Consider the following 13,732-nt stretch of genomic DNA (forward strand, 5'->3'; position numbering starts at 1 on the left):
ACAGCACTGTGGCAGAAGAGACCCATTGGAAGACGTATATAGCTAGAAGTCAGAAAAACTCCCAGAAGAGATGTTCCAAAAGTGTGATAAGCAAGCAAAAGCTCTGACCCTCCAGTATAAAAACTATGTCACTTGGCTATGGGACCTGTATTCAGAAGACAGGGAAGTTCCAAAAGGCAATAAGAGAGATGGGGAACAATGGTACCTGATGTGGGAGTGGGTCTGGTTGGTGAGGTGGTGAGTACAGGCTGTGTTGTGGTGCCTGGCACAGGCCTCGTGGGTGTTGGTGTTGGCGGACCTAGCACAAGAGAGAGTTAGAGGAGATGTGCACCAACAGGGGAGTTTTGTTGCAGGCAGCTGATTCCCTCACCCTTCTGAAGTACCCAACATCATGCCCAGACATGCCCAGGACAGGGATTGAAGAGTGCCATCTCAGGCAGAGCCGTCCCACTCAAGGGCTCTGCCACCAGCTTAGCTGGGTGACAATAGCAGGTAAGGCACTTCAGTACCTGTGGCCAATGTCTTGCCTGTGGGCCTTGTAACACATGAACTAAAACAGTGACTGCAGGCATTGCCATAGTTCCAGCTGCCCAGAGGAAAGCTGACTCGGGCACAGTCTGCCTCTGTGCCCAGAAACAAGCTGTGCTCCTGCCTCTAGCACAGCCTGCCACCTCAGTCGGTGACATGTCTCAAGCTGCCCTTCCCCAAGCCAAGCCTTGTACCTGCACAGGATCCCTTTTCAACGGAGAGATCATCCAATGCTACGTTGCTCCGCTCATCTTCACCCCATTCTCCCTCCAGCAAAATCTGAGGGAAGGAATGGTTCCCAGCATTAGCTCCTGCTGCATGTGTGAAGAGCCATTAGAAAGCATGGTTCCTCTGAGGTGGCAGTGAGAGCCTGTGGCCTTACCTGCATGTTTCCTGTGGTCTGCACCGTGACCTGTCCCAAGTGCCACCTGTCTCCATGGTTCCCAACTTCTTGCCAGACGAGCACTAGCTCATCACCCTTCTGCACATACACCCGCAGGGCCATTGTTTCAGCAGTTCCGTACATGTGGTACCAGAAGCGGAAGCAGAGTGTTCCTTCCCAGCTACATGCCGGACTGACTAGGTGAGCCACAAAGCCGGGGAGAGCATCAGCAGTCCCTTGCAGGAAGATGTAGTAGCCCTCTGAAACAAAGCACGAGCCACACTGTCACAGATGCACCAGAGCTACCCAAAGCAGCCAGGGACAACCCAAGCACCATTCTGGGAGCACCGCAGCTGCAGTTTCAGGCAGGCTAAAGGAGGGGGGAGCAAGCACAGCTCCTTCACAACCCTCCCCAGACCCAAATGCCTCTATGAATGTGCTCTCAGGGCCATGGCAGCTGTAGGCCTTGGACTGGGCAATGGCAACACCCCCAAAGCATTGCCACAGTCTTCACATGACTCTGCAGATTTGGAGGACCCTCATCTCTGGCTTCTGGAAAAGCCAGTATCTCGTAACAGAGACACAGACCCATTCCTCTTCCTGAGAGATAGACAGGTCATCCAGCTGTGCATTACATTCTCCCCTGCATGGCAGGTCCTCGCCTGCTCTGCGGGTAGCACGGCCTGATTGCCAGGGCCGGAAATCCTCCCAAAGGGAGCCTCTGGCCCTTGGCAACACTGGGTGAGCTGCTCTGGAGGAAGGCCAGGAAAGATGTGGCCTGTGTTCGCTTGTAGAATTTTGTTGCCATCTTCCCTGGGACACCCCTCTGCCAGTGTCCTGATTGCTGTTCCTACCTCCTGTTGTGTGGTCAGACGAGGGGCCGGTATTTGGCGTGGGCGTTGGGCCTTTGTTCCTTATCCAGTCAATGCTGCTGGAATCTGCCTGGACCCACCCACAGAGGTCCTTGTCAAATGTGCAGGCAAAATTGCAGTCAGTTGGTGGAGCTGAACATGGTGCAGAAAGGAAAGCAGAAATTGTAGAGTGAGGGTGCGGCCACCTTTTCCTGGTGTCCAGCAGGGCTCAGGTACATCCATGTACATCCGTGGCATGCCCGTGGACAGGCAAGGGTGGCCAGCCAAGGGGAAGTGCTTAGCACAGCCACTAAGAAACACGGATGGGAGACAACAGTACCTGTGCTTGTCCCAGGTGACTGTGATGTTGTTGTATGTGGAGGCCGCGTTGTAGTGCCTGGCAAGGGGGGTGAGGTTGTAGGAGCTGGTGGACGAAACAGAGTGAAAGAGAAGTGGATAAGGTATGATTAATAAGGGGGATTTATTCCCAAATGGGGATGTTGCACGCTTCCCAAACACCCCCACACCATTGCAAAGGAAGCGCAGGACAGGGATTCCACCTGTCCGGAAGAGTCTCTTTACACATGGGCTAGCCCAGCAAAGTGGTTAGTGATACGTGGGGAAGCCTGCACCAGAACTGCCCCATTCCTTGACTCTGAGATTCAAGGAAATCAAAGGAGGTTGACAGAAGACTTACCACAAACAGTGCCAGCACTCCAGTCTCCCAGAGCAATGCCTGCCTCAGCACAGGCTGCAGCATAGGCCCCCAGGTCATTGCAGAGCTGCTCTGTGCTGCCACCCGTGGCACACTGGTCATAGACACAGCTCTCAAAGTATGTCTTGGGTGACAGAACTGCATGGCAAGGCTGGAACGGGCCACCGAGGTGTGTGAGGATTGAACACTGCTTGTTAGCTGCCTCCTCTTCATCAGGGGAGCAGGATGCAGGTGGACTGATGGATGGGTCGCACCTACAAAGCAGACAGACGGCCCTGAGTTCCCTGCAGCCTGTTGACAGCAGCCACTGCATTTCCTGACCTTCTCCCCAGCCAAAACCTCAGCTTCTGCAGTCCAGCTCCCTCACTAAGACAGGTACCCATAGCTGTCACTTGGAAGGGCGGAACACAAGGCCCACAGGTACCACTGCCATCCCTGGTTTCATGTGGACAGAAACAAGTGACTGAGGCAGTTGTGATCCAAGCAGCTTAGGAAAAGCATCCTGCCCAGGCTTGGCCCACTCTCCCTGGGGTCAGGAACCTGCCTCTTCTCCCTTGCCCCATGCTTGCCATCACCAACCCTCCGCGTCTTGATGCCCTTCATAGCTCCCCTCTCCCACACTCCCTTCATCTGCATGGTGGAACAAGGACTCACAGCCACTCCTCATCCGGCACCATCCAGCTGGCTCCAAAGTCATTGAAGTCAGGCACAACCACCCCATCGGGTCGCATGAAGTCGTCCTGCTGGCTCCCAGTGTATGTCCCACACAGCCCACAGAGTTTGCCCTTGTACTTCTCAGACACCTTCACTAGGAGCTCATGGTCCCCATTGAACTGCAGCTGCAGGCCCAGCTTGGTAGAAACCCGTACGTAGGAGCTGCTCAGGGAAATGGTCACACCGGGAACAGGAGAAGCAGGCAGGGAGACCGGAGCACCGTTGATCTGGAGAAGGGGGACAGAGGGAGACAGAAGCATAAAGAGGTGCCCTCTGCTGAGAGGTCATGGTTCCTCACTGGGGTAGTGCCAGTGCCAGTGAGCCAGAAGCACTGCTGGCATGAGAAACCCTGCCCAGGCCTATGAGGGCAGCAGCAACTGTACAGATGGGACACCAGAAGCTCAAGAAAGTAACCAAGAATCTGTGTCTGAACGAGCAGCCATATCTGCCCCTCTCAGAGCCCTGCCATGCTCTTCTATGGTCATGCAGCAGGCTCAGGGAATAGCAAGCTCTCCCTGGGGACAGAGGGGGATTTAAGGGTGTCCAGGGCATCTGGTGTTTCCAGATGTAGAAATGAAGGGCTTACGTAGACGGCCTTGTGCTCGCGCAGTGCAATGTGGAGGCCTTCGAGGGACAGTGCCACAGAGTTCAGAGCTGTCCAGCTCTGGCTGCCGCGATGTTTGTTGCGGGTGGTGACACTGAACCCGATGGAGGAGTTGTCACAGCCCGTCACCACCGTGTAGTTGCAGGAGCCCTGGAAGTGGTGGAGCTTCCCATCAAAGGTGCTGTAATGTGGGTCACCGTAGATGTGGCAGAGGGCAGTGCTGGCTGGGTAACAGCCCCTCTGGCCATCCTGGATCTTGCAGACCTCATCCTCGCCACAGGACAAGGCAGAGCAAACCATCTGGCCTTTGGCTTCACACCGGCACCGGCGAGTGCAGTTCTCATTCACTGAGTATTCGCCTTCCTGCAGGCGGGGAAACACCAAACCTCAGCATATGAGGCAGGAAGGTACAGGCAGGGGAGTGCTCTGGCAGGGGTGCAAACCAGGGCAGGGTTTTCACTCACAGTGTAGTAGTTGCCCTCAAAGAGGCAGCCACAGTTGGCCTCGGGCACACAGGTGTCTCCACTCAGGAGGAAACCAGAGCTACACGCACAGCCCTCCACACAAGGCTTGGAGCAGTTCTGTGGGGCTTGTCGGTCAGCACAGGTGGCAGGACAGCCGGTCATGCAGGGGTCATAGTAGCTGTTGGGGGGACACTGAAGGGCTGCAATGGGAAGGGGAAAATTAGGACCAGCAAGGCTTCAACCACGGACAGCCTTGTGGGAAGGGGAAGACCAAAGACTCGCTTTGGCCAGATGTTCAGAGCACAGGGTGTGGCCCATTTCCCTTTTGGCAATGGCAAAGCAGGTACTCACGGCAGAAGGTAGCATTCCTCCAGGGAAGCAAAGTCACACCAGCTGCCTGGCACGCGTCAGCATAGGCCTCCAGAGCAGCACACAGGAACTCCTGGCCACCATTCAGGGCACACAGGTCATACAAGCAGGTGTCAAAGTAGTCCTGGGGGTTGATCACACCGTGGCAAGTCTCAAAAGAGCTAGGCCTGGTTGTCAGTATGCCACAGAACCGGTCGGACCTGTAGAGCTTCTCCTCTTCTGCACTGCAGGGTGGGGAGGGGACGGGGACACCGCAGGAGGGGTCACTGTCTGGGACCTGCCAGCTCTCCCCCAGCGCATTGGAGTCTGCGGCTTGCTGCCCGTTGGGCATCATGTATTCGTCGTCTCTGCGGTTGTTGAAGTTCCCACACATGCCACAGGTCAGGTTGAAGTAGGTGGTGGGCACCTTCAGCTCTACCGAGTGGTCAGTGTCGTAGGACACTCTGAGGTTGAAGTCTGTCTCCAGGACAATGTAGCGACCACTCTTGCTCACCGTGATGGCCCCTCCCGCTGCACTCACCGGCAACGTCTGGCGCACGTCGTTCACCTACGGGACACACACCCCAGTGGGCCCCGAGCCTGTCCCCGGCCTTCCTGGCTGCTCCTGCCCAGGGAAAGCAGCTGCCGGCCCCGGCACGGCAAACAGCTGCCTGGGATGTCCTCACACCCCCACACCCCTGGGACTCGCAGAGCTGTGTGCTGTGTTCTGCACTCTGCTCAACATGGCCCATGATTCCCATTTGCCTCTTCCTCCCCCAGCCTCTCCTGAAGGGGAAAACAAAGCGACCCAGTGCCTTCAGGGGAGCCCACTCCCACCTGGTACGTGCCAGGCCCCGCCAAGAGAAGCCAGCCCTGCCTTGTAGCCACATCATGCTCATGCCAGCCCCACTGCCTACCAGCACGTGGCTCTTCTGCTGCTTGAGGATGACAATGCGCTGTCTGTACACCTCAACCACCACTTCACGCACGTAGGACACTCGGGTGTTGCCACGGTGCTCGTTCTTGGCCTCCACGTTGAAGTAGGGCAGGGAGGTGATGTTGGAGCACACTTTGGCCAGCGTGTAGGTGCAGTTGCCCATGAAGTTGTGCGTCACCTTGTCAAAGGTTTTGTAGTGGGGGTCTCCGTGGACGTGGCAGATGCCGTAGGAGTGTTCGAGGCACACAGGTTTCCCGTTCTGCACCCCACAGTACAGGCCCTCAGGGCAGGAGGCATTGAAGCACTGGACTTTGCTTCCCCGTGCAGGACACGTGCACTTGGAGGAGCAGGTGTCGTCCGTCCAGAACTCAGAGCCCACGGGGTAGTGCTGCCCATTGTGCCAGCACCCACACTGCTGGCTGGGCACACAGCGGTCATTGTAGAGCAGGTACCCACTGTCACACACACAGCCCTCCACGCACGGCAGGCTGCAGGTAACAGGAGCCGTTGGGTCCACACAGGTGGCAGGGCAGGCTGCAGCACAGGGCTCGTAGTGACTGTTGGCCGGACAAGTGATCGCTGCCGAGACAGAAGACCAGGCAATTACTTGGAGAACAGAATACTGCTTTCTGCTGAATATTCCCCTTTGAGAAAGTACCTCTCTCTATTTTCTCTATGATCCCTTTGGCTCCACTTGTGTTGTCAGTCCTACCCGATCAAAATGAAACAGAAAATGGTGCCTCTAATACTGATAACTACCTGTGAATCCCTACAGCCTATAGGGAGAATAGATCTTATTCCCCAGCTCACTCTTCCAATCCTGTCCTGTGTTTTCCTGAGTGTACTGATCCGTGGTACCATGTCTGGACTTACGGCAGAAGGTTGCGTTCCTCCACACAGGTATCTGGACACCGAGTGACTGGCAGGCATCTGCATAGGACTGCAAGCTCTTGCACAGGGCCTCACGGTCCAGCCCCAGCTCACACAGGTCATAGAAGCATGTGTCAAAGTAGTTGCTGGGGTTCAGCACAGCGTGGCACACCTGAAACGGGCCACTGGTGTCAGTGAGGAGCCCACAGAATTGGCTGCTGCCGATGAGTTGCTTGTCGGTCTCATTGCAGGCTGGAGTGGGCAGAGGTCCGGCTGAGCAGCTGTGGAAAGACAGGCAGAAGGGCCCTGAGTCATTTGTGGACTTCTTCTGGTGCCTCCTCCTCCTTCCCTTGCCCAGTGTGTCCCCAGCGCTGCTGGGGGCCATACCCACCTGCTGTTGTTGGACACCTCCCAGCTGTTGCCCAGGCTGGTGGAGTCTGGCTCCATTGCCCCTTCTGGGTTCTGGAAGTCATCTGCTGCCAGCCCGTTGTAGTTCCCACACATGCCACAAACCTTCTGCCCAAAGGTGCTCGGAAGTGTCACCTCCACCCGATGCTTCCCATCAAACTTGACTCTCAAGCCAAAGTCTGTCATGACCATGGTGTAGAACCCGCTGGACAAGACCTGCACGCCCGCGGATGGGCTACAAGGCAGGATCTCTACCACTCCATTGACCTGGAAGAACAAGAATTGAGACAGGATTGGAGCAGCCCATTTGGCACCGTTCTCTCCTCTTGCACAGTCCCACAGTGTCTCCCCCTCAAGCTTACCGTCACCACTCCACCCTGCCCCAGCCTTATCCGCTGGTCAGCCACATCAACGTCCACGTATCGGACATAGGACACGCGGGTGTTGCCTCCCCTGTGCTCATTGGCCGCTTCCACGTTGAAGGAGGGCAGGGAGCTGTTGCTCTCGCACAGCTTGGAGAGGGTGTAGGTGCAGGTGCCCATGAAATGGTGTAACTGCTTGTCGAACGTGTGGTAGTGAGGATCTCCTTCCACCACACAGGTGCCTGACAGTGGAAAGACCAGAGGAAACTTTCAGTTTAGCACCTCCTGCTGCCTCTTCTCCCCAGCTCACTTTGCTCAAAGAGCATCTGGTTCATGAGTGGTCTATTGGCTTTATGGACAAGCAGAGTTATTATAGATCTGTATCATCATAGTATTAATTTTAACAGACATACAGTTCAAAGCTACTCAAACACCTTCATGCTAGAAGCACAGCTGTGCCGCACAAACCCTTAGAAAGGGAAGAGGATTCTATGTGTGTCTTAATATCGAGGGAGACTGAAATCAATCAAATAACAGCCCTTAAATGCAAATGCACCATATACCCAGTATGGGTTTTGAAGAGGACTCAGAACTCTACCAATAATAGCAGTACCTGAGGTCATCCCAGGTGTTGTTGGTGGTGGTCTTGGTGTTGTCTGTGTTGTAATGTTAGGAAGTGGGGTAGAGGGTGTTGTAGGAAGTGGACCTATGGAGAGATAGAGGAATGTGTCAACATGGGCCTTTGTTGCAAGCAGCTAGCCCACCCTTCCTGAAAAACCCAACACGCTGACCTAAGAGACACAGGGCAGAGATGGCACTGTTATGCCTCTGCAAAAATGCTACCACCAGCAGAGCTGGGATATAGGAGGAGACACACCCCCCTTCAGTACAGACACTCCATCCTGAATAGTGGGCACTGGAGGAAGCAAAATGAGAAGTTTCAACAAGCAGAATCTGATGGGGATGGGAGGTGGCAGTACCTGATGTGGGAGTGGGTCTGGTTGGTGAGGTGGTGAGTACAGGCTGTGTTGTGGTGCCTGGCACAGGCCTCGTGGGTGTTGGTGTTGGCGGACCTAGCACAAGAGAGAGTTAGAGGAGATGTGCACCAACAGGGGAGTTTTGTTGCAGGCAGCTGATTCCCTCACCCTTCTGAAGTACCCAACATCATGCCCAGACATGCCCAGGACAGGGATTGAAGAGTGCCATCTCAGGCAGAGCCGTCCCACTCAAGGGCTCTGCCACCAGCTTAGCTGAGTGACAATAGCAGGTAAGGCACTTCAGTACCTGTGGCCAATGTCTTGCCTGTGGGCCTTGTAACACATGAACTAAAACAGTGACTGCAGGCATTGCCATAGTTCCAGCTGCCCAGAGGAAAGCTGACTCGGGCACAGTCTGCCTCTGTGCCCAGAAACAAGCTGTGCTCCTGCCTCTAGCACAGCCTGCCACCTCAGTCGGTGACATGTCTCAAGCTGCCCTTCCCCAAGCCAAGCCTTGTACCTGCACAGGATCCCTTTTCAACGGAGAGATCATCCAATGCTACGTTGCTCCGCTCATCTTCACCCCATTCTCCCTCCAGCAAAATCTGAGGGAAGGAATGGTTCCCAGCATTAGCTCCTGCTGCATGTGTGAAGAGCCATTAGAAAGCATGGTTCCTCTGAGGTGGCAGTGAGAGCCTGTGGCCTTACCTGCATGTTTCCTGTGGTCTGCACCGTGACCTGTCCCAAGTGCCACCTGTCTCCATGGTTCCCAACTTCTTGCCAGACGAGCACTAGCTCATCACCCTTCTGCACATACACCCGCAGGGCCATTGTTTCAGCAGTTCCGTACATGTGGTACCAGAAGCGGAAGCAGAGTGTTCCTTCCCAGCTACATGCCGGACTGACTAGGTGAGCCACAAAGCCGGGGAGAGCATCAGCAGTCCCTTGCAGGAAGATGTAGTAGCCCTCTGAAACAAAGCACGAGCCACACTGTCACAGATGCACCAGAGCTACCCAAAGCAGCCAGGGACAACCCAAGCACCATTCTGGGAGCACCGCAGCTGCAGTTTCAGGCAGGCTAAAGGAGGGGGGAGCAAGCACAGCTCCTTCACAACCCTCCCCAGACCCAAATGCCTCTATGAATGTGCTCTCAGGGCCATGGCAGCTGTAGGCCTTGGACTGGGCAATGGCAACACCCCCAAAGCATTGCCACAGTCTTCACATGACTCTGCAGATTTGGAGGACCCTCATCTCTGGCTTCTGGAAAAGCCAGTATCTCGTAACAGAGACACAGACCCATTCCTCTTCCTGAGAGATAGACAGGTCATCCAGCTGTACATTACATTCTCCCCTGCATGGCAGGTCCTCGCCTGCTCTGCGGGTAGCACGGCCTGATTGCCAGGGCCGGAAATCCTCCCAAAGGGAGCCTCTGGCCCTTGGCAACACTGGGTGAGCTGCTCTGGAGGAAGGCCAGGAAAGATGTGGCCTGTGTTCGCTTGTAGAATTTTGTTGCCATCTTCCCTGGGACACCCCTCTGCCAGTGTCCTGATTGCTGTTCCTACCTCCTGTTGTGTGGTCAGACGAGGGGCCGGTATTTGGCGTGGGCGTTGGGCCTTTGTTCCTTATCCAGTCAATGCTGCTGGAATCTGCCTGGACCCACCCACAGAGGTCCTTGTCAAATGTGCAGGCAAAATTGCAGTCAGTTGGTGGAGCTGAACATGGTGCAGAAAGGAAAGCAGAAATTGTAGAGTGAGGGTGCGGCCACCTTTTCCTGGTGTCCAGCAGGGCTCAGGTACATCCATGTACATCCGTGGCATGCCCGTGGACAGGCAAGGGTGGCCAGCCAAGGGGAAGTGCTTAGCACAGCCACTAAGAAACACGGATGGGAGACAACAGTACCTGTGCTTGTCCCAGGTGACTGTGATGTTGTTGTATGTGGAGGCCGCGTTGTAGTGCCTGGCAAGGGGGGTGAGGTTGTAGGAGCTGGTGGACGAAACAGAGTGAAAGAGAAGTGGATAAGGTATGATTAATAAGGGGGATTTATTCCCAAATGGGGATGTTGCACGCTTCCCAAACACCCCCACACCATTGCAAAGGAAGCGCAGGACAGGGATTCCACCTGTCCGGAAGAGTCTCTTTACACACGGGCTAGCCCAGCAAAGTGGTTAGTGATACGTGGGGAAGCCTGCACCAGAACTGCCCCATTCCTTGACTCTGAGATTCAAGGAAATCAAAGGAGGTTGACAGAAGACTTACCACAAACAGTGCCAGCACTCCAGTCTCCCAGAGCAATGCCTGCCTCAGCACAGGCTGCAGCATAGGCCCCCAGGTCATTGCAGAGCTGCTCTGTGCTGCCACCCGTGGCACACTGGTCATAGACACAGCTCTCAAAGTATGTCTTGGGTGACAGAACTGCATGGCAAGGCTGGAACGGGCCACCGAGGTGTGTGAGGATTGAACACTGCTTGTTAGCTGCCTCCTCTTCATCAGGGGAGCAGGATGCAGGTGGACTGATGGATGGGTCGCACCTACAAAGCAGACAGACGGCCCTGAGTTCCCTGCAGCCTGTTGACAGCAGCCACTGCATTTCCTGACCTTCTCCCCAGCCAAAACCTCAGCTTCTGCAGTCCAGCTCCCTCACTAAGACAGGTACCCATAGCTGTCACTTGGAAGGGCGGAACACAAGGCCCACAGGTACCACTGCCATCCCTGGTTTCATGTGGACAGAAACAAGTGACTGAGGCAGTTGTGATCCAAGCAGCTTAGGAAAAGCATCCTGCCCAGGCTTGGCCCACTCTCCCTGGGGTCAGGAACCTGCCTCTTCTCCCTTGCCCCATGCTTGCCATCACCAACCCTCCGCGTCTTGATGCCCTTCATAGCTCCCCTCTCCCACACTCCCTTCATCTGCATGGTGGAACAAGGACTCACAGCCACTCCTCATCCGGCACCATCCAGCTGGCTCCAAAGTCATTGAAGTCAGGCACAACCACCCCATCGGGTCGCATGAAGTCGTCCTGCTGGCTCCCAGTGTATGTCCCACACAGCCCACAGAGTTTGCCCTTGTACTTCTCAGACACCTTCACTAGGAGCTCATGGTCCCCATTGAACTGCAGCTGCAGGCCCAGCTTGGTAGAAACCCGTACGTAGGAGCTGCTCAGGGAAATGGTCACACCGGGAACAGGAGAAGCAGGCAGGGAGACCGGAGCACCGTTGATCTGGAGAAGGGGGACAGAGGGAGACAGAAGCATAAAGAGGTGCCCTCTGCTGAGAGGTCATGGTTCCTCACTGGGGTAGTGCCAGTGCCAGTGAGCCAGAAGCACTGCTGGCATGAGAAACCCTGCCCAGGCCTATGAGGGCAGCAGCAACTGTACAGATGGGACACCAGAAGCTCAAGAAAGTAACCAAGAATCTGTGTCTGAACGAGCAGCCATATCTGCCCCTCTCAGAGCCCTGCCATGCTCTTCTATGGTCATGCAGCAGGCTCAGGGAATAGCAAGCTCTCCCTGGGGACAGAGGGGGATTTAAGGGTGTCCAGGGCATCTGGTGTTTCCAGATGTAGAAATGAAGGGCTTACGTAGACGGCCTTGTGCTCGCGCAGTGCAATGTGGAGGCCTTCGAGGGACAGTGCCACAGAGTTCAGAGCTGTCCAGCTCTGGCTGCCGCGATGTTTGTTGCGGGTGGTGACACTGAACCCGATGGAGGAGTTGTCACAGCCCGTCACCACCGTGTAGTTGCAGGAGCCCTGGAAGTGGTGGAGCTTCCCATCAAAGGTGCTGTAATGTGGGTCACCGTAGATGTGGCAGAGGGCAGTGCTGGCTGGGTAACAGCCCCTCTGGCCATCCTGGATCTTGCAGACCTCATCCTCGCCACAGGACAAGGCAGAGCAAACCATCTGGCCTTTGGCTTCACACCGGCACCGGCGAGTGCAGTTCTCATTCACTGAGTATTCGCCTTCCTGCAGGCGGGGAAACACCAAACCTCAGCATATGAGGCAGGAAGGTACAGGCAGGGGAGTGCTCTGGCAGGGGTGCAAACCAGGGCAGGGTTTTCACTCACAGTGTAGTAGTTGCCCTCAAAGAGGCAGCCACAGTTGGCCTCGGGCACACAGGTGTCTCCACTCAGGAGGAAACCAGAGCTACACGCACAGCCCTCCACACAAGGCTTGGAGCAGTTCTGTGGGGCTTGTCGGTCAGCACAGGTGGCAGGACAGCCGGTCATGCAGGGGTCATAGTAGCTGTTGGGGGGACACTGAAGGGCTGCAATGGGAAGGGGAAAATTAGGACCAGCAAGGCTTCAACCACGGACAGCCTTGTGGGAAGGGGAAGACCAAAGACTCGCTTTGGCCAGATGTTCAGAGCACAGGGTGTGGCCCATTTCCCTTTTGGCAATGGCAAAGCAGGTACTCACGGCAGAAGGTAGCATTCCTCCAGGGAAGCAAAGTCACACCAGCTGCCTGGCACGCGTCAGCATAGGCCTCCAGAGCAGCACACAGGAACTCCTGGCCACCATTCAGGGCACACAGGTCATACAAGCAGGTGTCAAAGTAGTCCTGGGGGTTGATCACACCGTGGCAAGTCTCAAAAGAGCTAGGCCTGGTTGTCAGTATGCCACAGAACCGGTCGGACCTGTAGAGCTTCTCCTCTTCTGCACTGCAGGGTGGGGAGGGGACGGGGACACCGCAGGAGGGGTCACTGTCTGGGACCTGCCAGCTCTCCCCCAGCGCATTGGAGTCTGCGGCTTGCTGCCCGTTGGGCATCATGTATTCGTCGTCTCTGCGGTTGTTGAAGTTCCCACACATGCCACAGGTCAGGTTGAAGTAGGTGGTGGGCACCTTCAGCTCTACCGAGTGGTCAGTGTCGTAGGACACTCTGAGGTTGAAGTCTGTCTCCAGGACAATGTAGCGACCACTCTTGCTCACCGTGATGGCCCCTCCCGCTGCACTCACCGGCAACGTCTGGCGCACGTCGTTCACCTACGGGACACACACCCCAGTGGGCCCCGAGCCTGTCCCCGGCCTTCCTGGCTGCTCCTGCCCAGGGAAAGCAGCTGCCGGCCCCGGCACGGCAAACAGCTGCCTGGGATGTCCTCACACCCCCACACCCCTGGGACTCGCAGAGCTGTGTGCTGTGTTCTGCACTCTGCTCAACATGGCCCATGATTCCCATTTGCCTCTTCCTCCCCCAGCCTCTCCTGAAGGGGAAAACAAAGCGACCCAGTGCCTTCAGGGGAGCCCACTCCCACCTGGTACGTGCCAGGCCCCGCCAAGAGAAGCCAGCCCTGCCTTGTAGCCACATCATGCTCATGCCAGCCCCACTGCCTACCAGCACGTGGCTCTTCTGCTGCTTGAGGATGACAATGCGCTGTCTGTACACCTCAACCACCACTTCACGCACGTAGGACACTCGGGTGTTGCCACGGTGCTCGTTCTTGGCCTCCACGTTGAAGTAGGGCAGGGAGGTGATGTTGGAGCACACTTTGGCCAGCGTGTAGGTGCAGTTGCCCATGAAGTTGTGCGTCACCTTGTCAAAGGTTTTGTAGTGGGGGTCTCCGTGGACGTGGCAGATGCCGTAGG

At 56.0% G+C, this 13,732-nt stretch overlaps 1 protein-coding gene across 1 annotated transcript; it reads right to left on the minus strand.

Moving 5' to 3' along the window:
- Positions 1 to 136: 136 nt before the first annotated feature.
- Positions 137 to 7,518, minus strand: LOC309576613 (IgGFc-binding protein-like; the record flags this gene model as incomplete). Its single annotated transcript, XM_082288022.1, has 13 exons — positions 137 to 145; positions 911 to 1,170; positions 1,765 to 1,914; positions 2,459 to 2,730; positions 3,131 to 3,417; positions 3,777 to 4,157; positions 4,259 to 4,458; positions 4,610 to 5,174; positions 5,524 to 6,122; positions 6,417 to 6,694; positions 6,805 to 7,088; positions 7,184 to 7,425; positions 7,494 to 7,518. The coding sequence occupies 13 exons, from the start codon at positions 7,516 to 7,518 to the stop codon at positions 137 to 139; spliced, it is 3,552 nt and encodes a 1,183-aa protein (XP_082144148.1).
- Positions 7,519 to 13,732: the final 6,214 nt, after the last annotated feature.

Source organism: Coloeus monedula, assembly GCF_965178545.1.
Source record: "Coloeus monedula genome assembly, chromosome: 10".
Classification (NCBI taxonomy): Eukaryota; Metazoa; Chordata; class Aves; order Passeriformes; family Corvidae; genus Coloeus; species Coloeus monedula.